Source organism: Diadema setosum, chromosome 4 (assembly GCF_964275005.1).
Source record: "Diadema setosum chromosome 4, eeDiaSeto1, whole genome shotgun sequence".
Taxonomy (NCBI): Eukaryota; Metazoa; Echinodermata; class Echinoidea; order Diadematoida; family Diadematidae; genus Diadema; species Diadema setosum.
Window position 1 is genome coordinate 33,552,200 of NC_092688.1, and position 25,781 is coordinate 33,577,980.

The 25,781-nt window shown below is 40.2% G+C and overlaps 1 protein-coding gene across 1 annotated transcript in view; it reads left to right on the plus strand.

Moving 5' to 3' along the window:
- The window catches only part of LOC140227802 (RIMS-binding protein 2-like), a 231,808-nt gene that overhangs the window by 183,490 nt on the left and 22,537 nt on the right, over positions 1–25,781 (plus strand). Inside the window, 11 exon segments of the mRNA XM_072308197.1 lie at positions 5,322–5,426; positions 10,865–11,052; positions 11,653–11,831; positions 14,416–14,480; positions 15,078–15,314; positions 16,307–16,382; positions 19,724–19,771; positions 21,990–22,130; positions 23,783–23,860; positions 24,689–24,853; positions 25,292–25,561. Coding sequence (XP_072164298.1) covers positions 5,322–5,426; positions 10,865–11,052; positions 11,653–11,831; positions 14,416–14,480; positions 15,078–15,314; positions 16,307–16,382; positions 19,724–19,771; positions 21,990–22,130; positions 23,783–23,860; positions 24,689–24,853; positions 25,292–25,561 — 1,552 coding nt within the window.

Sequence of the window (25,781 nt, forward strand, 5' to 3'; positions counted from 1 at the left end):
CATCCAGATCAGTGATAGTCTGGAAATTGCTGAAGATGTGTTCAAAAATAAGATAAATATAACTAGATGAAGAAAGAAATATCAAGTTAAGTGAGTAGCTCTCTCTCCAGCCAGAAGCAACTCTGAATTTGGATGCATCTGTAGATTGGTTTGTTTGAAACTACTTGTATGTCTCAGGGAATTCCAGTCACATCATCAACACTTTTTCCATGGCCCGTCAAAGAAAAGAAAGGGACAGTATGTATATGCAAAAGTTAGTGCAGTGCTGCGGGATTTCCCTCCCTCGGTACCGGCAGCATTCGGCCAGTAAGTGGTCGTTATCCCCTCGTGATGTGGGGAGGTTGGTTTTCAATTTGGGATGCGGTACCGGGCTTTCTATTGGGCTGGGGCGAGAAACCCAAGCTCTACCCCGCCGAAATCCCCGTACAAATACGATATGTGTTGTGCCTTCAGCACAATTCTTTTTCTCCTCTGCCCCCCCTTCTTTTTTTTCTGTCTCTCCTCTTTCATTAAAACATTTTCTTAGAGCATTCAATTTCACAACCCCAAGAGCGGGAAGGAGGAAGAAGGCGGAGAAAAAGGAGGGAAAAAAGACATGGTGAGGAAGAAAGGAAGGATGTCTCTAATGATTATCTCCCGCCGTCTTCTATTTCGCTCATGATCACATTCTCCGGGGCGTTGAGAGTTATCAATTTTAAAAACTGCGATAACAGTTTGGTTAACCGACACACTGCAGAGCCTCTGGGCCAGGATTTTGACATTTCTTCAGTGTCTCAACCTGTCCCAAAGGGAGGGGGGGGGGGGGGAGGGGAGGGCAAAGGGAGGAATCTACAGACTGGAGACAAGTTTGTATTCTAAAAGGGAATTTTGTTTTATTTGTTGCTTTATCGTTACACTAATGGTATAAGGGAAGAAAAGGGTAGTAGACATGAAGCTAAAGACTCAAAACCCACCGGCTTTATCACAAGACATGACACATGTGGTAAGCATCGTTTGGTGGTGAGTTTGATGCATACTGTAAATCAAGACATTTTCACAGCATTAAATTTTTGCGAATTGGAGCCGACAGCCTTTTTCGCGGCTTGAAATTTTTCGCAAATTGCCACTGACATTCAATGCATATAGTTTAGGCAAGAACTTCTGCATGCACTTTAATTTCACAAATCTTGGCTCGCACAAAATTTGCAAAATTAAAATGCATGCAAAAATCTCTGGTTTTACAGTACTTTGACAAAAGGCTGTGGTATAGCTCAATGGCACTGAGATAAACCCCAGAGAAATGTAATATAGTGCACTCCCGTTATAACGAAATTCTTGTTAAAACAAAGTAAAACTTCAGGTCCCAAAATTATCATCTATATATCTTGATATCCTTTACTGTTCGGCTAGAACAAAATTCCGATATAACGAAAGAGAACTGCTGGTCCCGAGGACTTCATTATGACAAGAGTCACCTGTATACAATAACAGACTCTCTAATTCCCTTCACTTCTTCATTTATAAGAAACTCCTGTTTGAATGTATTTTCCCCAAGAGAGTTTGTGCATATTTTCTCTTTTTAAATTTTCATCAAATAGAGTGCTTCTTAAACACATTTTAGTTAGTGGAACAGTACCCTGGGGTTCGCCTTTCACACGTGTCAGGTAAAGCATTCTATGTAGAAATCTAAGAATGTCCCGCATGTGAACTCAACCTTATTCCTGGCACTCGTTATGTGTATGCAGACAGTCATCACAGTGGTTTTAATGTGGAAGCAGCTTCCCCCCACGAGTGGGTTGAACAACCTGAAAGGCAGAGAGAGAGAGAGAGAGTGAGAAAAAGAGAGAAAGAGAGAGGCACACACACACATTCACTGGTTTGAACAATAATCACCGATATCTCAACAGCTGCATTGAACTTGGAAAGCATGTGCTCTTGGCTCCTTGGGTTTCCCCCGTACGACACTCAATCAGATGTTTCAAGAGCCGCAGATTTGAAAATCAACCCACAAACACAGGTGCAAGAGCAGGCAGCTATTTCACTCATGTAGACCAAAGAAGAAAAAACAAACTGAAAAGGCATGGTAGTGGGGGGGGGGGGGAACGGTAGTGGGGGGGGGGAACAAAGAAAATGTTATGACTTAAATAGCGAGCATCATGTTACATTTATTTGATATGTACATTGTAGTCCTTGATGTTCACTCACCGAGCAAAGGCGTGTTGCATGCCATTTTTAGGTGAACTGAGAATAAAAAGTATGGGGGAGGGGGGAGGAAGGGGGTACATGCATACACTTCACAGCAAGAGAGGCATGGAAGTGATAATGCACGTAGCTCAGTATCGCATCTCTGTAGGTGTCCGATTGTGAACGGCTTCTTGTTGGCTTTTCAAAACTGCGAATTTAACACTGATTTAACACGGACGGCGCAGCAATTTAATGTTAACTGTTACAATCAAAAGGAGAAAGAAAGAAGCAGCAACACAGGCCTATTTGTTGCATAAGCCTATATTGTATGTACATACTGTAAAGTAATATTTTACCAGTTAATAGCAGAATGGGACAAGACTTTCATGTAAATATATGCAATTTGTAACTGAACTAGTGAAGAAAATAACATTGTCACTTCATTGTAAGTAGGACATTATGATTGGCATCGTAAAAGCCAGTCGGCATATTTTTAACCTTTTTTTTTTTCTTCAAATTTCCAGTTCTTAAAGGCATGATTTACCATTTGCAGAAAAAACAAAAATCCAGCATTAGTGCTTTAAAATATTTCTAAAATGTGGGTTGGGGATAGAAAAAACCACTGTAAAGATTTGAAACTGTATAGTGGATGTTAAGTATTATTAAATACACAAAATGTAAACAATAGTTATGATAAAAATGTTTCCGGAATGAACCGTCTACAGTTACAGTTTAATAAGAAAAATGCTGATATCTCCTTATATTTTTAAATATATATGGTAGGATGTTTTGTGATACAACAGAGTACATGTGCATCAAATGTGATATCTTAAACATTTTTAAAATTACTGCTCTCAAAGGTACAATGTAAACAGGACCTTTAAATATCAAAATGAGTCTCTTCCCTTCCCCACTGGGTGGGAGACAGACAATTGTGGTATCTTTTAGTTTAATAGACCATGAATAGATGTGACTACGTACGACAGGGGAGGCGCATCAAAATTGAGGAAGAGATACAACTGTACCGTACACATCAGAGACAGCGAGACGTAAGTTACATGTACGTGTATCTCCTGAGGGCGACATGCTTGCCGTTTTCATACAGACGGCTCGTTTACAATAGGACTCACTAACGAGACAGTCAACAGGTTCATTTTCGGGCAGAATTTCGGTTTCAGGAACTTTGTAATAGACAGAAAGTGTGAGCGAAAGTGGAATTTCTCTTGTAGCTAACAGAAAAGAAAAGACAAAATAGAGACAAAAACATGCAGTAGAGCTCCATGAAACTCAATCAGACACCTCGCCATTTTCCAATGAGCAAATCAGGCGCAAATTTATTCCTCGCCAGCATCCAAAACTGACTAGGTATTCTTTTCGTTTCATCCACTGCCGCTCTGTTTGCGCTCCGCTGAAGAGCAAACACGGCAAAAAAAAAAAAAAAAAAGGGATACACACTTTTGTCTCTACTCTATCTCACTTTTTCTCTCTTTTTTTTTCTTTTCTCTTTTCCTTCTGTGTGTGTGTGGGTGTACATACATGTGACGTTTCTTTCTTCATGTGCAGCCCGCGCGGGATTGTCACGTTCAATGATGAAATGTTTTAACAGCCGAAGTCGGCCAGGTAATAAAACTTGCCGAGCATGAGTTTGACTCAATACCCACGTTGTCACTCTTGTTTGTCTGCTGTCATACAATCTGGTGGTGGTTTAACTCTATCTTTACCCACCGGCAACCTGTTTGTACATGAATGTCAAATGCCATTTTATCCTGCTGATGCTGAGGGGATTAATAGGGCTTTAAGATAAAAAAAAAGCCTTCCTCAATAAAAAAAAAGAAAAGAAACCCAAAACAAGTTAAAGCTGTAACCCATCATACCTGCTGTTTGCTGTAGAATCTGTGGTTACAGTAAAGGTAGAACTTGAATGTGATATCTCAATCAAATTTGTTAGTGCGGAGGGAAGAATTCTTATTTGAGGTACTCATTATAGGAGAAAGAATATTGGTCCCTGTGAATGAATTTGATGGATTTATACTATTCAGAAAGAGCATTAAAAAAAAGAAAAGAAACTATGGGAAAAGTTGCATTCCTATTAAATACAGGGCACTTTATTCAGCCACATTCTCTCTCTCTCTCTCTCTGTGTGTAATGATGCCCACGTTTCATAGCAGCACACTACATTTGTTCATGCAGATCTGCACAGAGTGGCCAAGTTCGGCTCAATTTTGCAATAGCAGCAAACAGACGGGATAAAATGCCACATCCCCGGCACTCAGCTCCCACCATGAGAGATACTTGTGTACAATCTCAAGTGTTGACTTTAACATTTGTAATGAACTTATAGTGCAAAAAAGAAAAAAAAACCCAGAAAACTCAGTCCCAAAAGGAAACATTTAATCAGAAATGATGCCAGCACCTTTATACTGCTCAGTAAAAGAGGCTGTCAGTCAGAGCACTGAAGAGTAGGATACAGACAGTATTTCTTACTTCTGCTGGATATATGATTATGTGCAGGTACCCATATAACACAGTGCCATGTTACGTAGACCTGTGGTCAGGAGCAGACATTTAACCTTGTATGTCTGCTTCGGAAACGGATCTTAAAGTTTGATATCATATATCACATCCTGATTGTTGATGAAGATTGCTATTACTGTCAAACCTGTTTGGTCCTATGTTTCTTAAAACATGTGCTTTCCTGGCAGGATGGAGCGTTTTAATGTCATTTTCGGTTTTTACCACATTCACAACATAGTGTGATGAAGACCTCTCCAGTGGTAGATTTGTGTTGTGTGTTCCAGCAGCAGACATCTGTATTATCTAGATGGTTAGATATACTTATTTGTTGCAGCCACTTGTTGCAGCCACCTGTTGGTTGCAGCTACTGTATGAAAGGTACTTCGGTGGTAGTAAGTGACATGCATTCTTTGTAAAACAAAACAAAAGATGTATTGCACTTTCAGATTATGATTCATGTTGGGGATCCTATGGTATTGGTAAAAAGCAAAATGTTTTACAGTGTTTCATTGTGAATGTCAAGTGTAGGCTACATTCAGCAGAGTATTATGCTGTATATGCTGTTGACAAGAAGCATATTTCACTGGCTCACCTTGCTTCAAATCTTTCACTATCACGTTTGTTCTCCGTTCTACCCAATCCAGCTGATGCAGGCAGCGGAGGAGAAGCGGCTTGAATTGGAACGAGAGCATGAGCAGGCCCTGCGAGACCTGCAGGAGAGGCAGGATGAGATCAGGAGGCTGCAGCAGGTGAGAAGGGGCTTTGAATCCTAGACCTTCAAGTGTAGGGCGACCAGAGGACCCAATCCACTGGACCTCACTCAAAAATCGTAAAGCAACAGATACACGTACATTGCTGCTGCTACGTACCTACTTACTATAGATGCATGCCACAAAAGGAATACTTTAGGCTTTAATTACAACTTTGATTCTTCTATTTTTGCATTCATATTATTCAGGGCTCATCAGTTATTTTTTTTTCCATCAGATGGCCCACTCAGTCCACAAATATCATTAGATTTGAAAAGTTGGTCCCCCGAAAGAAGAAGTGTTGAGGTGTTGAATAAAAGGAAACATATAGCAATCTTTTCGGAAACTTACAATGTTGTAGTTGCCACCTGTGGGGCCACCAGAAGATATGCTCTGTGAAAATTTGGTGGCTGAACATCAATTTTTAGTAGCCCCAGGCCAGCATTCCACCACCAGTGTTAGAGTCCCGTTATTACTATTTATAAAATGGGTTCAAGAATGTAGCCAATTGGAAGCGCTGAAATGAGTCACATGTGCGTGCATTAATTTCTTAGTAAATGCACTAAGAAGAGTCTCTCTTCCACCTCCCTGGCCTGATGTACGTCACAATGTTTACACTAGCAGTGCGCACTCAATCAGTTGTTACAAGTGCGTCACACGCTACGCGCTGTCAATCCTGTAAACAACGTCTAGTTCGGGCCGCGGGCTGCCACAACAGCCGGCGGCCTTTCTTGTGCATAACACGTAGCGTACGTATATTCTTATACATACGTACAGTACTTATGTGCGGGATTTCCGAGTGCGACGTGTGTAAATGTTTGGGACGAACATCTTCGGACATCTTGACTTTTGAGCGAGTGCTACATGTAGCTGACTGGTATTGACCCACAAAGGTACCGTACGTGAATAATGCCGTTAGTTTTCGACCCATTTTATAAAACAAATGATGCACAGGATTATTTCGTGGCGTTAGTGAAGGTGCGGCGCGCTCGAGAGTATTGACAATGGTGCGACATGCACGAGGCGCATCAGTAACACACTCTATCCTGTGCATCATTTGTATAATCGCGTGCAGATCGTACCTACTAGTGAAATACAAACAGTATGTGTCCATGTAAAAACCACCATGGGTATTGGTATGGGTTTGGGTTTGGGGTTTTGTCTATTCTTCTTTTTTTTCCCTCCTTCTCTCTCTCTCTCTCTCTCTCTTTTTCACTATATGTTCAGCAGCCGATGGCTTTGAACTGAAGATTTTGAGTTAAAAGAGTTTTTCTTCTGTATGATATCACTGGCCTCAATAACAGAAATTGGTGAAACCCACCCCATTTTTGCCAGAATTCGGTTTCACCATCGGGAGGACGAGGCTCGGACGACGTCTCGATGAAAAGTTCAGTGGGGTGGTGCAAGAGGAGAAAGTGACCTTTAAGCGCGGGCTCGGGTTCAGGGAGGTGATATCCTCTCCTCCCGCATCTGAATTTGGAAGCAGGAGGGCATCACACCCTTGCCGCCCTGTCTCCACCTTTCAGATGCGGAGTTCTCGGAGAGGGGTGGATATTAATGACTTCATGACCAGAACTGAGATTGACCATATTTCCCCCTCCCCTCTCCCACCATCTCAGGCTCCTCGCAGAGGACCGACAATGTCCCCCTGGACATTGGCGAGGAATTGATTAATCATGGCTAGGGCCACTATGCATCACCTCAGTAGCGGAAATCCATTTTAGCTACCCCGATTGACGTGAATTTTACCCTCTGATTAAAACTTGCTGTAGGGGGTTGTAAACACTTGCAAAATGCTGTGTTTGACACTTGGATGACATGATGAAAGGGCAGTTGGCTTAGTAATGCAGTGACAACTAAAATGACCAAAAAAAAAAAAAAAAAAAACTGCATGTTTTTTGTTAATGTGTATACACATGAAGCAACCCATTGGCGACCTGAAATTTGCACAATCTTCTTCAAGACATTAGAACGTATGCAACAATGACTTCATACAATTCTTGCCTGAATTCAAACCTTGGTAGATTTTTACATACTGATGCTTTGGCAGTGAGTACAACCACGTACACAACATGCTTCCAGAAGTATTGCTTAAACAGTGGCATACTCATCCCAAGACTGACTCCTCTGAACTCTTTTTAAAAAAACCACAACAACAACTACTACTACTCACTGCGCAATCAGTTTTGCATGGATGGCAACAGACAGGGAAATGGTAACCAGAGCGTTAAAGGCTTGTCAGACGATGAGAGCCCCTCAAAACTAGAAGTTGTGGGTTAAGAGATGTGCGTACCTTTGAGGCACCTGTAAGATTCTCGATCGTTGGCTCGGATTCTGTGTATCTGTCCCACATCACCCTTACCTTTAGTAGGCCAAGTCCCATTTCTCAGAGGACGGGAAGCAAGATGTGGGGGAAAACTCTGGTGTTTTTGAAGATGCAAGGGGGGACAGGAGTGGGGGGGGGGAGGGGAGGAAGGGGCTGGTAGGGTAGTATAGGGAAAACAAGGATAAAGAAGGAGTGATAGAGATAGAGGCTTGCATGAAATCTGGGTTGCAGCTGTAGGTGAAGATGGGGACAGACGGGGACAAATCAGGACTAGAATTTCCGTCTCCCGGTGTAGAGTATCTCGACAGTCGCCAATTTTTTCCCCATTCTGCCTCTAGGGGGTTTATACCTACTGTAGCCGTGGCTGCGTGCAGCGCAAGGCATTGGGAATGAGTTACCTGTATTACGAAAACAGCACGCACACCGGATCTGGTTTCAAGTTGAAAGAAAAGCGTTTGCTAGCCAGGGATTACTCAAGGTAGTCCTTGACTTAATTGAAAGAAACTTCATGCCGAAGTAGACAAACATGAGAGAAGATCAGGGAAGGGAATAAGGAAGGGAATAATCAAGTCCAGTGTTCTTGCACATTGCACGGGAAAGTTTAACAAACAACTTTTTTCGCCATTTACAATTTTACATCATTTCTATTTGAGAATGAGGAGACAGTATTTCACATGTTATCATAATGCGATCAGTGTAGTGTACAGAGTAACCAGAGTTTACACTTCATCAGTTTACAGGTTATCAATGCTTTGGAGTTAGTGTCGCCTGATTTCATTTATTTTTTTTTTTTTTTAGGCAAAAGTTCAAATGCCTAATTTTTCTTTTTCAGTAGGAAAGGAATTAAGGGGTGTTCTACTCAGGGAATGGAATGGAAATGCAGATGCCAACGTTAGGCTTTGTAAAACGGAGAAATGGACATAGAGAAAAAAACAGGTTTTTGTTTTTTTGTCTTTTGTTGTTCTCCTTCAAGAGTGATGCCACTTGAAGATGTCGCCTGAGGAGAGTGTTAAATAGAGCAGGAAGGATTACGATTGAGTGGTAATGGGGTTAATGTGCCACATATCAAAGAACTTCCTTCTTTTTATTCTTTCCCACTCTCTCCTTTTTTTTTTTTTTTTTTTTTTTTTACTTTTCCATGCATAAATGAGGTTGATTGATATGCATACCACATTTAGGCCGCACGAAGCTGAGCCACATGGTGGCTGACAGAGGCACACCTTTTTAAGACCATAAAGCCGCTGCGGCCCTGGTCACCCCGGTGCTCAAAAAACAGACGCCACGCCACGCGGCGGTGCAGCTATCGGACACGGCGCTCCATCAGAATGGGGATTGATGGATGCGATTTTGGTTGAGCAAGAGATTTATCGTTTTCCACTCACTCTGTGAGCCAAGGTGGTAGCTAGCTCTCAATGGCATTACACCTCAAATTTCACTCAGAAATGGTGTGTGATTGGCCCTTGTCAACTTGTAGCATAAGCTGCCCGAGGTAGTGCAGTTAAGGATGATGTGAAATTCTTGACAGATGCACATCTCCTTTACACATATGCTTGCCTTTTTGTGTGTGTGTCACCACTTTTTAAAAAAAAAGACACTTGTGCTTCAAAGACCTTTTTGCAGCTCTCTTGGAAATTGTGTAGTTTGAAGTTCCCATGAAAATTTACTGACAGTTTTTGATTCACACTGAATTTTTGTTTTTTTCTTGCATGATGTTTTTGTCTTGATGTAGTGCCCATAATTTTTTTGAGTGAAGGGGTGTTTTTATGTTCTCTTATTATTGTACCACAGTCTTGCCAAAGCTATACTGTCAATAATAGGTAATTGTGGAGCTGATTCAGCAAACACTGGCAGCTCATGAAATGCACACGTAATGAACACTCCATGAACCAAGATAATGGCAGTGATTTCATCCCATGCTGACGTGCAAATCGAAGGAAACAAAATATGTATCCAAAACGGAAAGAAGGAAAAGATGCGAGCTAGCACCTCTGTTGTGCCTTCTGATTATCCGCCATTTCCGAAACATCAAACACTTCAAGGATTCATTCAACTGGCTGACACATCATTCATATCTTTGTCAAGTTGCCTGGCACAAAATTATTCATGACTGATGGAGGTGTTGATCGGTGCATTCAAACGTGTACTCACTTTCCACCATGGAGCACTTGGTATTCATTTCTGCAAGCATTGCAAAGAGCTTGCGAGCTGTCGAGATTTCACACCTCCCTGTCACGTACACATTCACGCAGCCTTGACGATTGCAATGCCCTTGAGCACGCGGGCTTTTGTGGGGGCAGTATCAAAAGTTCAGGCATTCCATGTTTGAAATATTGAGTTTGAGACTTTCAAGATCAATACTTTCAGAGGATGCATTTTCTCCAAAGCTTACAATTCAAATTAGCAGATTTAGTTGATGGGTTTTTTTTTGTGTGTGTGTATGCTTACCTTCAAAGTCACCACTTTGTATGTACAATGTATTCTGTGTAGAGGGGTTTTCATGTTCTGTTTCAATTATGCAAGCAGACCAAAAGCAGACCATAAAAGATCCCCAGACCTGACTCCTATTCTCATATCTATGGAATTATTACCATCAAATGCTATTATCTGAGAGACATTGGGTCAATGGCAGAGTCATGATGCTTAGAATTGAACTTGAAATGATGGATTTATGTGAAATTCAAATGCAATACCCAAAAGATGATGTGATGTGTATTGTTCTCATTTGTCTTTGCATGGTTAAGAAAATGAATGTTGAGAAGCCTGGTGTTATTCAGATATTTCCCACTCCTGTTTCCATGTATTACTTTTCCCCCTCATTTCAGTTTCCAAAATGACAGTGATGAATTCTGTTTTATAAAGTCTACACAATCACACAAAGAGACATGTACAGGTGTACTTAGCCTTTCATACACACAATCCACATACTAGTATTGAATTGGCTAATAGAAATAAAGGAGAAGTGTTTGTGTATACACTGTGTACTTATGCTTTGTCATCTTGTACAACTGTATGTGTGTGTTGTGTAGAGTTAGGTTTTGTCACCTTGTATGTGTGTGTCTTGTGTGTAGACAGGTGTCTCTTCATTTTCCTGCTCCCCTCTATCACCACACAGGAGCAGGAGGTGGCCAAGAAGCAGCACAGGGAGTCTGTCTCAAGGCTAGAGCACAAGGTCCAGGACCTGGAGAAGAAGTGGCTGGAGCAGTGCCAGAATTTTGGCCGGCTATCCCAGGAGCTCAGCGCCCTGCGCCTGGAGACCAGCACCCAGCTCCAGACCCTCGCTGCCAGTCCTGGAACTGCCAGGTATGTGTAGATCCAGGACCAAGAATGGAAGAAGGGGCACAGTGACTCGTGAAACTTGAATAATTAAATATTCCTTTCCCTTTACAGTATGTGTGAATTCAGCTTTTTCGGATATTTTCTATGATAACGATGTTAATGGTTATAGTGATGCTAGTCACTGATAAGTGGGCCCACTATTAGCAATATCATTGTTATTGCTGTTGTTATTTTTGTCATAATCATTATATAAAAATAGTATTTCTTGAATTCTGCCTTTGTATGTAGACCCACATCTGGTTCCAAGAGTATAATCAATTAACGTTACACATGTTTGGTATGTGATTTGAACTTTAACTATTCATCAAAGTAATTCATTTTGAATAATTTGATGTAGTAGGTGGTCAACTTCCATTTGAGTTTGTTCTGTTTCATTCTGTCAGAAAGGAGAATAAAAAATCTATGAAAATTAACTGGTCTGATTTTTTTTTAATAGTCTCGCTGTTCAAGTGGTCACCGCCCACCCCTTTGTATAAGTTGTCCACAGTCGTACACCGTGTCCAACGTGAGTGTGTGGTGCGTGTGAGTATTAAAGTGTTCTTGATTTTTCATTCCCCCCGTCAGGTCAAGGGCCGGACACAACTCCGGCCAGTCCCTGGGGTCCGCTACCATCATCAAGGGCACGGAGGAGGAGAAGGAGGACTGGAAGCGGATAGCAGAGGAGGCCCTCGTTGCCCGGGCAACAGCCGAATTGTCTGCCTCAGCGCCGAGAGGCGAGACGTTGGTCAGGGCCAAGTCACACGGTACGGACATATTGGCTTCTCTTAGCCTCAGTGCACGAAGATGAGTTTCTGTAGCCTGTAGACTGATATCAACAGTTTGAAATAATTGAAAGTTGCTTGTTGACAGGTGGAATCTATGGAAATGGTTTATGCCTGTTGAACCTAAACTTTTTTTCTTGAAATCAATCATTTGCAGCACCAGCCATATGATGATGGAATTAGTATAAAAGAAAACATGTATGAGAAATTAAAGAAAATAAGAGAAAAGGCTTATTTCTAGCCTGTACATACACATGTACAATGCAGATCTTTCCCAAGTTTGATGTTATACAATGTATTATGTGAACTAAACAGATACGAGAAGGGTTTGCTTACACCGTAACTTGCTTGTTAGGTATTGCCATGAATTGAATTCATAGAACTATATGTAGACAGATAGAGTAAAAAAAAAAAATTGTTTCTTTTAGTCATCAGACTTTAGACATGTTCATAAATTGATCCTATGGAAAGCCACTTGTAGACAGATTCAAAGATTGATCCAATGGAAAGCCTCTTGTAGACAGATGGTATTACCAAAGGATTTGTGCCTTAAGACTCCCAAATAAATACCCATGGATTTATGTCAGAAAGGAAAACTACCTATATGACCGATAGAATTAAAAAAGAAAAAGAAAAAAGGCTGTGTCTCTGTAGACTCCACATTTTTAATATCTACAGATTGATGATATGGACTGCCACTTGTATACAAATGGAATAAGAGTGGGTTTGATTTATGGCTAACCTGTCAACATCAGCTATCAACATCCTTCTGAATTGCTGTACTATGTATTTTATCTCTCAGATGAGGAAGTTCATCTCATTTTTAAAATAATTTTTCTCTTCTCAATCAAGCAGCGTTAGCTTACAATATTTAGAAATCAATGTGTGTGTTGTTGTTTTTTTTTTTTGCTTTTTTGTTGGGCATCTTGTGTTCTGTACCATCTGTCAGTTGTTTAATTTGTTATTTTGATAAAGATGCCTGAAATGTTGAGATTGTAATCACGATCAATGTGCCGCTAAAATTGGGACGTTTCTAAAATATTCACTCTTTATTTTCTGAAAAGTCGCAACAGTTTTTGGTGCAAAATTGAATCGGTTTTGTACAATATATGTCCCATAATGCAAGGTGTACAGGACGATTAACTCAAAGTCAGGTCATACGCTGAGACCTTATGCACGTGCAGTTTGGCCTCACTCAAATCAGTGCGATTTGAGTCACGAGTTTTCCTTGTGAAACAATGCAATTTGGATCGCATTTTGTTTTCTTTCCTCTGTACACTGTACATGTGAACCAGAGTACAAAAGAGCGCTACTAGTATCTGAATGGCGATTTGAATCATGCTTTTTCAGTGTATATGAATGGGCCTTGTAATGCCCCTGGCAGTCACAGCCCATCACACTCACCCCAGTAGAGACTCCAGCCCCAGACAAGCTTCCCAGACAATCACATTACCCATGGGATCCTGCCCCACTAGCTCCCCTCCCCCCCCCCCCATCTCTAACTCCAAAGCTGTGATGTCATCCCAGTCTTAAGGGAACCATAATCCATGTGTCCTGAGAACTCAAGTGCACAATATGATGCACCACGCGTTACCCCGGGGTACCATAGTACCCTGGATTACAGCGTTGTGTAGCGCCACCTCATGTCCATTCGAGAACAGTCGGAGAAAAATGCATGCACTGTGTGCGTGTACATAGTCCTTCCCATGCCACTGCATGTTATACTATGCGTGCATGGCATGCTGTGCTACCACTAGCATGTGCTTCAGTGCAGTGCAGTGGCTAGCTCGCACTAACTCCAGCACCAAAATAATTTCCTCTTTTTGGCATCCAGGGTACAACCTTTTTAAAAAAAAAAATAATTCATCAAAATGGCTGATTTTTATTTGGTACCCCGGGATACCATTTATGTCATCATATGTGGAAGATGAAAGTGAGGTCCCTAATCATCCATCCCCTTGGCACTTCACAGACCAAAGATCTGTTTCTGTCTTAAAGGGATGATCCTTATTGACACACTGTATTAAGTCTGTGTTCTCAAGATTGCATGCATATAATAAACATGATGATGTTACCCTTTAACATTGCTGTCTTCCATCCGTCCACCAAATAAGAAATCTCAGAATATTAAAAAAATACAGATTCTTTCCATAAAACTCCAGACTTATTATGCATGGAACCAACTTAGTCGCTTCTCTAGTACATGCATATTTCAATTTATCTAGTCACTTCATGAATGTTCAAGATTATGCAGTGCAAAACAGTTTTAATGCTAGAAAAAGGAACTATCCATAAAGATTACAGAAGGAAAGTGATGTCCTGAGTACATGATTCCACATCAAATGACCTGATGATAGCAATATCGAAGATGAAAAAGTGGAGGGACTTCATGGCTATAACTCTGTCCACTTCTTCTTTTGGCAGGACACATGGCATACAGCTGTAATACATGTAGCACTGAACTCAGATGATGACATTCAGACATTGAATATCAAAGTACATGTAGCAGTGTACAGACATGTGTTCAAGTATTTATTTCTTGTTTTACTCATTTTTGTCCTTTCAGATGCAGCTGATGTATCAATAGGGTCAGAGAGGTCATCACAGAGGTCAGGAGGTCAAAATGGTCAGGTAGGCATCGGGCCAAGATGTAAAATTGACTACAAGTTTTGTTTTGTTTTTGTTTGTTTTTTTACAGCAATGTAGATTTCCTTGTTTGTTTATTTTTCATTCTTTCACATTTCATGTTATTCTTGAATTTTGTTTTCATATTGCAGTATTTTTATGCCTCCTTTCGATAATGTAATCTAGACTTGCTGGGGGTTTTACTTTTGTTTGTTTTTTTCTTTTCTTTATTTATGCCAGCTCTACCACATGTTGTAGAGTTGAATTAGGTTGGTGATGTAACCACAAAATCAGTAATTTGAGCATTGGTTTCATCTTTTTTGTGGTTGTACAGATGTTGTAGAGATATGCCATATCAATCCTATATTTTGTATTTGTTTTGATATTGTCCATAACCACTTAATATCGGTACTCTAGTTTGTGATGATGTTAAGTTTGCACCCATGTTTATATCGCTTTCCATTAGTACAGTGTGGTGTCATTATTTGATGGATTTGTCAAATCCATCCTTAGTAGTAGGATAAGGAGTCTTTGTCACAGGATAGATGATTTTTTGTTTCTCATTCTGTCTGTTTTGGGTAAATTTCCATATTTTCTCCCAAGGCGGAGTCTGTTAGCGACCCTGAGGACTTCCTGGACGAGCTCAGCGACAAGATCGACCAGGCCCTGCTCAGCCGGCTCCATCACGCCTCGATGTCGTCGGGGCCGATCAGCAAGCTGGCGGTCTTCATCGCCCGCTACAACTACGACCCTTCACAGGACTCACCCAACGACAACTACGCCTCAGAGCTACCGCTCACGGCTGGCGACTACATCTATGTCTACGGCGATCCCGATGAGGTTTGTTAGCAAACGAGAGACCTGTAGCTTCAATGTAATGGACAGTCTGCCTCAAAACGTAGCTTTCAAAGTTAAAATGTTTTGCAACAAGGCAAAATGCAGTGAAAAAAAATTCATTCTCAACATCAAGAAGTATTCATTGCATACATGGTACAGTGAAAAACATCCATGGTAAATTCTGTGTTACACTGAAAAATTGTGGAGCATAAAACAAAGCAAAATGTTTCCTTTTGCAGCTGTGTAATTTCTTAAACGGTATTTTCAAATGGGCAATGCAATGAAAATACACAATTTTGAACGGTTTGGCCTAAATTTGAAGAAAAAAAAATCACAACCAAGAAATGGTGTTGCATGATCTGTCAAGGTAGATCTACAATACAGATGTATTTCAATTGTGTCCCCTGATTGAATGATTCCCCCGCACCACCCCCATTTTGCTTCAAGTACCGGTTTCATGCAGGTGTTTTGTAATCACATATCGTCGCTGGGGCAACAAGACCTCGTATCTACAAATTGTCAAATGTTCAGGAGAAAAAAAAAAAACAACAACAACAACAACACAACAACATGGCAGCCAGAGCACTATATCAATGGGAGAGCCCTTCCTTTGATATGCTGTGGTGGCTTCATTTTTGGGATAAGACAGCTAGGATTTGGACAGGACATCAATTGATTTTCTAATCATTTATCCAAAAAAGTCATTTTCACCGAATTTTTGAGATATAAGGTCTTGTCACCCTATCGACAATATGTATGTATAGGTTGAGAGTGACTTCATGTAGACAGTAATAGGAAGTCAGAGAGTCTTTTCTGCCGCAGTAATTATGTGTTCTTCTGTGGTTGTGATTATAGCTAACCATTTAATAACTTTAATGTGTTGATAGCTATCAATGTATTTTGAAATACTAAGACAGCCTATGTTTGTAGAGAAATGTTTTTTTGTTTTTTTTTACAACTTCTCCTCCTCCTCCCACCCCCACCTCCTTTTGCAGGATGGTTTCTATGAAGGGGAGCTCATGGATGGGCGCAGAGGGCTGGTACCGTGCAACTTCATTGAAAGAATAGCAGGTGAGCCCTGGCCCTTCCTTTCATGATTAACCCTCTGTGTGCCACGTTTATTTCTGTCCATAGGTATATCTGTGTTGAATTGATTTCACTCTTATGGGTTTACTATTCCAAACGTCTCTGCAGAAGAGTATAAAATTGGGCCGCCTTTTGGGATCCGGAGGGTTTTATGCAACTGCCATAATTATGACATAAGGTTTGACCCACAATCATATTCATGGTGCAACCTTGGTTAAATTATTTACTAGTCAGTCTATGTAGAAACTAAACATGTGTGTTTTCATTTCTTGAGCTTGTATACATGTGTGTTCATTTTCCAAGCATGATCTCCTTTTAAATAGAAAAAGAAAATAATAATGGACACATTGTGATTTGGTCTCATAAAAAATAAGAAAATTTGTCCTTCATCAATTGTAAGTGAGGCATGCGGCAAATGCTTTAGCTTGGATGATACAAGGATTGCAAAACCGTGAAGAGGCATACTTTCTATGAAAAGAGGTGAATGCACTTCCCATCTCCGAGATTACGTTAATGTGGTGTCAAATGACCCTATGAGACTACAGACAGATTCACTCAGTCACAGAGCACATGCCAGTCTCCAAACTACAGTGTAGAGGGTAGCAGAGCTGTCGAGTCGCCCTAATTCTGCAGAAGTTTCCCCTGAAAACTGACATTTCTCCTGAAGTCCTAGTGATAGAATACTAAAACTTTCCTCATTCGAGTATCATTTTAGCCTATTGAGTTGCATGTAATATAGACAAGAATCTTCCTTCGTGATAACTCTGTAGACTCTGCCTGATTTTAATTTGGGAATGTTGGAAGTCGTTGGGTAGAGAGCCAAGATATTTTTGTAACCACACGCTGATGTATGAGACTGCAATCAAGCACTTCCTTCATGAGCTTCATGAGCTGTAGGCTAAATCAGCAACTGTAGCCATGGCAGCCTAGAAATGCACGATGAAAAAAATACTGGGGATTCATTGTAGCAGGTAGTTGATACAGAATGTACTTCTATGTTTCCTTGTTTATACTCCTCTTTAGTTATAATTATCCATTTGCCCTTATATTTTACTTTGATAGTATTTGTACATACATGTATGAAATTAAATTATTTTCTGTGTTTTACTTGTCAATGTCTATTCTCTTTTTATTTTCAGTCTGCATTGCTCTCTCTCTCTTTCTCTCTCTCTTTCCTTCAACTGTGATCAAGATGCTACAAAAAAAAAAAACTTTTGTTAAAGTCACTGCCGAAATTTTCTCTTTTTTGACTCAATTGCTTCATAAATTGTTTGCTTTGAATCAATTATGCAACTACAATTTGTAGATACGCCAGTAGATGCTTCTGTTGCAGCCTATTTGTGTTTCGCTTGTGAGACTCTTTGCCATATGGAAATGGAAATACCTGAGAAAGTATAATTATTAAGCAAGATGTTACATAATTCTGGAAACGTATATAACGCGTTAGACAAGTTTTTGTGTCATTTTGTTTTTCCGGGGGGGGGGGGGGGGGGGGAGGAATAGCTTAACTGTGAATAAAAGCTGAATTATGTGAAATGTTGAAATGCCACATAATGTCACAAATCAGGATATGCTCCTGATTCCTCCTGTCCACATTTTAGCTACCAATGGAATAACAATTTCGACAACAAAGATGGCAATTTTCATAAAATAAAGGAACAAGGAAATGGTCTGCCCTTTGCTGTACTGAGATAGTACTGGACCTCAATATCAAACTCAATGCATTATGCTTTCAAAGGTTGTTGCCTGTTCATGCAGTTAACATCTCTCCCTTTTGTTTTCTATGCTTTTCTGTGATTTTTCAAAAGATGCTAAAGCTCTGATAGGAACGAGAGGTAAAAGTGAATTTCACACGTTGCCCTGTTCACCCCACAGCCATCAAGAGGTCTCTTTTATCCCATTCCAATGTCAATAATTCTCATATTTAGGCGAGACCAACACATTTTCCCCCCTCCCCATCTTGCATTCATTCCAGTCCACAGCTTGTTTATATCCCTGTCCGAATGCTTCTTCCAATGTCAGGTCCATTCTTGATTAGAAGCAGAATTCCTTATGTTTCCTATTGTTGATTTTTACATTTCTTTGTTTTGTTTTGTTTTGCTCTTGATTCATATTTCCATTTTGTTCAGTGGGTTCATCTTTGTTTTCTTTCTGAACTATTAAAGTTTTGTGATTTTGTTGACCACAGCATCACAAACTTTTGCCTTGGTTCATCACCTTGGTTATATCTTCATCACCTTTTAGTCTAGTTTGTATCAGTTTTTCCCCCTTTTCAAATTGTTCTGTTTTGGTTCATTTTAAAACTATGTTTTTCCATGTTTTTATGGGGGGGGGGTGCCTTCAGGATTTGTGCTTTCATATTTTTCTCCTAACTTCAGACCATCTTCACTCTCTTTCGGCCCTTGCCTTGACATCTCTGTATTACCTCTCAGCGTATCAATGCACAATCTATCTATTAATATCTCTCTCTCTCTCTCTCTCTCTCTCTCCCTCTCTCTCTCTCTCTTCTCATTCTAACTATTTACTGCAAAACCAAAAACATCCACTGCATGAAATTTTTAGGCATTGCTGGCATCCAATACATTGTGTAGCCTGTTTTCATATTTTTGACACACACTAAACACGCAAAAAAATACTCAAAGCAGATCATAAGCTTTAAAAAAAAAAAAAAACCATCAAGCTGTTATTGATACACACAGTGGATGTCAGTTTACATGGACATCTTTGCTACCACTGACGTCTACTACAGTTGTTTAGATAACACTTCATCCCTGGTCGGATTTAAGAATATCATTTTGTTTTTCTGACAGTGCATTTGTATTTGACTCCAGTACATCAAGCATCAACGTCATGGGAATGTTTGCTTTTATACTGATGTTTTTGTCTTTTTTCAACATCTTTGTGAACATGGTTCATGTGTAAGAATTTTGTGTGTGTGGATGCAGTGCATTCTTGCAATTCACTGTCTGCATCCTCTCTCCATAAAGATGTATGTGCTAGTTAAGTTTGTGTGTTTGCCTGTTTTGTTGCTATTTGGGTTTATTTCCTATCGCATGGTCATGTTTTTGACTTAATACGAGTTTGAAGAGCTGCATCACTTGATTTGTTTATATGGGATTTTCCAGAGGACACTTTTCTGATGAGGACATCCTTGAGCTTCAAGATTTGGAGACAGATTACTCCAAGTATTTCAAAATGATACAGGTAGACACATACACGTGTATAGGATTTGTAGTAATATGAGTGTGTGTAATATGAGTGTGTCATTATGGCAGTAAATGTCTAATATGTGGACTCTCCCCTTTGTTTTGTTTCTTTATCTACAGAGGAAAATCTGCCGGATTTCATCCACAATAATGGGTCACAATGTGATGGTGAGTACTAGAAAGTCGTAAAGTCCCAGAAAGGACTATCAGAGCTTTTACCCCTTTCTGTGCCATAGACTTCAGACAGTGTGTACAATGCTATGTGTTTTCTGTGCCAATCAGCACTCAAAGCGCGCTGAGGGTTTTAACAAGTAAAGGCTACTGTACATTGCAGTGGTCATTACTATTTTACTTTGAAGGGATCATACAACCTCCTTTATTAGGAACACTTTGTTGTGCTTTGTTTTTTGATATCTCAGCCATTTCAAAACTGATTTTAATCAAATGAAATTGTAATTACTCTTAGAATTGTATGCCCTTTAATATTTTGTATTAAAGTGGTTTTTAATTATCTTACAAATTGTTAAAACCTGAATCCCCATCTCAACCAAAACTATACCATCCCTTTTAGTAATGAAGACATCATGCCATTAGAAAGACCTTGTCAGGACATTACAACTTGATTGACAGATAGACAAGTGGATAGACAGAAGGAGAGATAGAGGGATACATGGATGGATAGGTAGATAGTTAGAAGGGTAAAGAGATGAATGTGTTGTAGATAGATGTAAAAAATGTATAGAATAATAGATAGATGTAGATATGGTGGGGGTGTTTTTATCAACATTGGTGTATGAAATTTGACATGACGGAATATCTCTGTGATTCCTGTGTAAAGCATTAGTTGATTTTATTGAATGTTTCACAGGGAATGTAGATGCTTGGGTACCAAGTGAAATACAGTGTAGCATTACAATCTTTACATTTAGAAATGAACTTTTAGAATGAAAGCAATTTAAAGATTCAATTTCACCAACACCACCCAGATCCACATCACATACACACACTCATTTGTGTTTATGACTGTTTTATTGCTTTTGCTTCGAGAGTTCACCAAAAAAGTTTTCCGTCTTCACAGTAATCCAATAGTAAAGCTTCAAAATTGTTACACTGAAGCCTTAAATGATGAAATGTCCATCGCCTCATGGATTCAAATGCGGTTTAATATGATTGTATCATGCAGCAATTTGCATTGAATAGACTGGAAGTTTGAAGTTCATACATATTCATACATTTCTCCCAATGGAGTCAGTATTTTTGTTTTCAGTGAAAGAAAATCAAGTGTATGTCACATACATGTACATACAGTATGCAGCTGTATCTGTGCTGCCTTTTATATGTTTTTCATGATAGACAAGATGAAAGGTCAATAAAATTATAAGACTTTGACACATGGTGCAATGGTGTAGAGAGATTAGCCTTATTGATGTGTTTAATTACCACTAATGACTGACCAATCTCTTCCACCAGTGGATATTCTCACTCACTCACCTCATTTTGTTTCATGTTTCTTCCTCCCACCCCCTCACCCTCCCTCCCCCTCCCCCTCTCTCCTCTCCTCTGGTACTAACCCCGGTGATTTGCCCACCACGCCCGACGACACCATTCATGGTGTCCTCCCGCGGCTATTTGGCATTGGTCCTCTGTTCTCCTGGCTGCTTGATGAATGATCGTTGCCATCAAACTCGTACCTGCATTGCTTTTCATCTTTGGCCCTTGGCATTTCTGTCCATGTTTGCTCCATTGTTGTGGCATTATTTCCATTTGGCCCTGTCAACTGATGTTATCTGTATCTTTATCTGTGTTAAAAAATATCCCTATAACCAATTGTACCATGCCATTGCTCTGAAATCTGTACATTTCCTGTGTACTTGTGGTCAAATATTTTTCTCTTATTTTGTACCTGATTGTATTCTCTGTATCTTTTTTTTTTCCACTGCTATTCTTCTTCAATTCTACATTCTTTCTCTACCCTTCTACAACTCCAATATGAAAAATGTGGAATCTACTACTTCTACTACTACTACTTCTTCTTCTTCCTCCATTTTTTGGTGTCTTGATGGGCCTATGTGAACTCGCTTGCATCTTTGTTACTTCTCATGTTGCCACCATGCATCATGTCATGGTGATGCATCAAATGTCTTCTTTTTATGGCATGATGCTCCTGTCCCGCTTATCGTCCTATGCATGGGCCTACTGTATTTCGTGTCTCAATGTGACTGCTGCTTTATTTGGCCAAAACCTGCCACCTCCCCTCCCCCATCCGGGGAAAAAAAAAATGTATATATATGCCAATATTTGCGCTCCTGTCAAATGCTTCCCCTGCTCATAATCCTTCATGGTTCCAATTGGAAATGGCTCCCACTGGCATGCATAAACCCACCAGACACGGACAGCAGTAGCAGCCATAAGATGGCCCTCAAAGCGGCAGCCTTAGTGGCCAAGCCCAACCCCGTCATGTCTGTTACCGTGGCGACAGAGGCGGAGACTGCCAAGGTAGCCAGTACTAGGAAGGACCACGCAGCAGGTGCATTCATTGGAAGATTCAAATTGTGTGTCCCGCAGTAGCCACAGCATGCAGCATGCGTCTCTGTGGGGAACATTCATCGGCGGAGTTGGATTTTGCGTTAACTTTTTGAATAGTTTTCCCCGCATATAAAAACTGCTCTCAAAGCCTTGGGGGGGGGGGGGGGTTGAAAAAACAAACAAAAAACCCCCAACTAGATATGCCTGGGGTTGAAAAAACAAACAAAAAACCCCCAACTAGATATGCCTGAAGTTTTGTTGTAGTCATTTCAGGACACTGCATGTCCTCAATTTACAAATGCAGTAGTGCTTTTTTGTTAGATTTTGATACATCCAAGTGATCCTACACACTTATCATCGTCACTGAATTATTTGCTGATTTAATAGAATTGTAGCTGACATTGAATCCACATAAATTCACTCATAGTGGTTACATACTATCATCTAGATATCTGCCATTCTCTTGCTTCAAACATACAGACATGTTTTCCTTCATTCCATGCACTTCATTTGTGGCTGTTGAATGAAAATGATACCACAAGTATAGAAGAGATGATGCTTGCATATTGGAATATCATATGACAGTGTGTTATCGCACCAAAAAAGAAAGTAAAGGAAGTGTAGAAGCCTTCTATTTCTTTGTGTCAAAGGACAGCATGAGACAAGTACTTTTTGTCTCTCTTACTATACAGTGTACATGTACATGTATCTCTTCCTTCTCTCTCCTTCTTTTTCTCTCTCTCTCTTTATGTAATCATTATTTGATGTGTTAGTTAGTATTTCTCTTCTATTTTGAGAATCTAACATTTCCTTGTCTCTCCTTCCTCTTCTGTGTATTAACTTGAAAGTAGTGTTTTCAGTGCACGACTTATGATTGAAATAGAACTTCAGAAGTAGACAGTAGAGTTTGCACAGTCTATTTGGCTCTTGCCAGTGGAGAATGTTCTCTTCACATGGATGCACTGCCTATTAACCCTTTGTGTGCCAGGGACTTTGGACAGTGTGTTCAATTCTATAGAGGCCTTCTGTGCCAATCAGGACTCAAAGCAAACAAAGGATTAATACTTTGCAGGCAGCTTTGTTGGTCTCATCTCTATTTTTTTTCGTATTTTTTTTTTTTTTTTAAGATTGTGAGCATTTTACTAGTTAAGAATACCGCCAGTACTGTCATATAGTGATTCCTCTTGAAAAAATATTCTTGGCACCTGTCTTGTCTCTTACCTTGTGCTCATACTCAAATAAGTCTGTATATAAGACCACTCTTTTGAGAAGTAGATATGTAATCAGTGCTTGGCTTTTTTGATGTCCTTTTTCTTTAGTGCAACTGCTGTAAAAGTGGACATTTTCACAGGAGAAACTGTTTATACTCAGTCGAGTAAGATCAATTTGGCAAGTTTTTTTGTTCTACGGAATCAAAACATAAAATAGCATTACAAATAACAAGTTAAAACAAAATCACATGCTTTTCTTGTTGCGCAAAATGCACGAAAATTTCCACATCACAACAATTTCTACATTGCGAAAATTTCTATTTTACAGTATAACTGAGCATGCCGTTAAAAAAAGAATTGCGTATGTTTGCATGATTAGCAATTCATGATTGCAGTTGCCATATTGTTCCTGACTTGAGAATTGTTTGTGCTTCCATCACAGGTGAGAGTGATTTGAGTGACTTGGAATTCAACAGTGAGGACGTGGAGCTGAGGAGGTCAAATGTCAACCATTTTTCAGGTATTTGAGGAAAGATTGAATTCATATTGTTCTCTTCCTGGATTCAAAGTACTTACCATTGCCTAAAAAGCCAAATGTTGTAGTTGTTGTTGTTTTTAAAAAAAGAAAATGAAAAATGTGAGGAAAAAGTGGGGGATTATTTCTAAATCTTCATTTTTCATGGAGTGAAAATATGTGTCGGATGCCACCTATTACTGCACATTTGGCAGAAAATACAATGGTGGAAATAGCGTCATATTCTCACACAGGTCACTGATTGTAAGGTCACCCAAGGACCTAGATACAATTTCTTGATTTTAAACTCTGCTCTACTGATCCCTTAACATCACAACTGCAAATGTGTTCTAGCTTGAATATACACCACTGTAGTTTAAAGCAACTGTGATCACATTTTCTCAAATTTCAAATTCAGATTAACACCTCCTCCCCAGAAAAAATAAACTGGTCCAATAAGATAATTTTCCTGCATAGTGTATAAAAATAATTTTGCATATTTTTTTTTTTTTTTTTGTCAGACACAGAATGTACATTGTAACATCAAACATTTGTTCAATCCTTGTGCACTGATCATACTTTTCTGCAGCCACAGTGCAAGCAGGACCCATTGTTTTCCTCTGTAAAACAGATCTTTGCCAAGTCTTTAGGCTTGGCATTTTAAAATCATCTTTTTGAGAAAGTTCTTCTGCGCATTTACGTGAGTTACGAAATTGATCTTGTGTCATTGAATTTCAGGATATAAATGGTCAGGATACTGAGGATTCACTATTCAGCTTCTGTAACTCCAATTCTATGTTTCTTTGTTTTTTGTCATCCAACCCCTTTTTGCAGGTGACCTGGCATTCGTGAGAGCCCAGAGTGACCATCCCAGCGACCTGGAAGACATTCCCGAGGTCGACGAGGATGACGACAACCACGCCCAGAAACCCGCCCGCGGCAACGAGGAGAGCAGCCTGGCTTCGCTAAGTGACTTCGGCAGCGAAGCGTCATTTAGCGGTGAGTTGATTACACATGTGTATGAATATTCTGCCATCCTAATTGTGTTTCCAATAGGACTTTTATGTGTGAGCATTTAGTGGTACACCTTGGTGAGAAATGAAAATGTTTTTTTTTTTTTAAAGACGAAAGGAAATTAAGGTCTATTTTCTATGTCATCTGGCGCTTTGATGAAATTCAAAATTCATAAAAATTCCTTCATTTTTTAAAATTGTAAAGTAGTATTTCTTTTTCAGGTCATGTCATTATGATATGAATTGAAAAATAAGACAAAGAATTTGCATTTCTCCCTCCCCCATTAGCATCTTAAGTTTGTAGATGCAATGTACTTTGTAGAAATTTGTTTTGGTTTCGTATTGATTTTCTGTTCGACGTTAAACTCCTATAAAATGCATTCAATATTCTGAGTATCCTTCCCCCATGTCCCGGTGAATCCAGTCCCCTGCCCGCGGAAGCTTTCCCTAGACCGGCAGCTGAAGCACAGCGTCATCATGTCCTGGGTGGCGCCGGACACCATCGCGCCACCGGACGTGCTGGAGTTCCGCGTCTACGTGGATGGCCAGTACCGCACAGCCACCAAGCAGGGGGCCAAGACGCGCGCCCTCGTGGAGAACGTGGAACCGAGCACGACGCACCGGATCTCCGTCCGCACTGTCACGGCCCGGGGGATGTCGGAGGATGCCGCCTGCATGCTGGTCATAGGCAGGGGTGAGGAATGCTGCCAATTTAGAGCTTGCCAAGTCTCCCTGATTCTGCCAGGAGGGTTCCTGAAAAAATTTAACTATGACTCCCTTCATGTCCAAATAAGAGACTATAGAAATCTCCCTGACTTGGGGCTTATTTTTGTGCCCACTGAGGTACGTGTGACCTGCAAGTTTCTCCCCGATTCCTCTTTGGAATCTCCCTGATTTTGATGGGTGAATGTTGG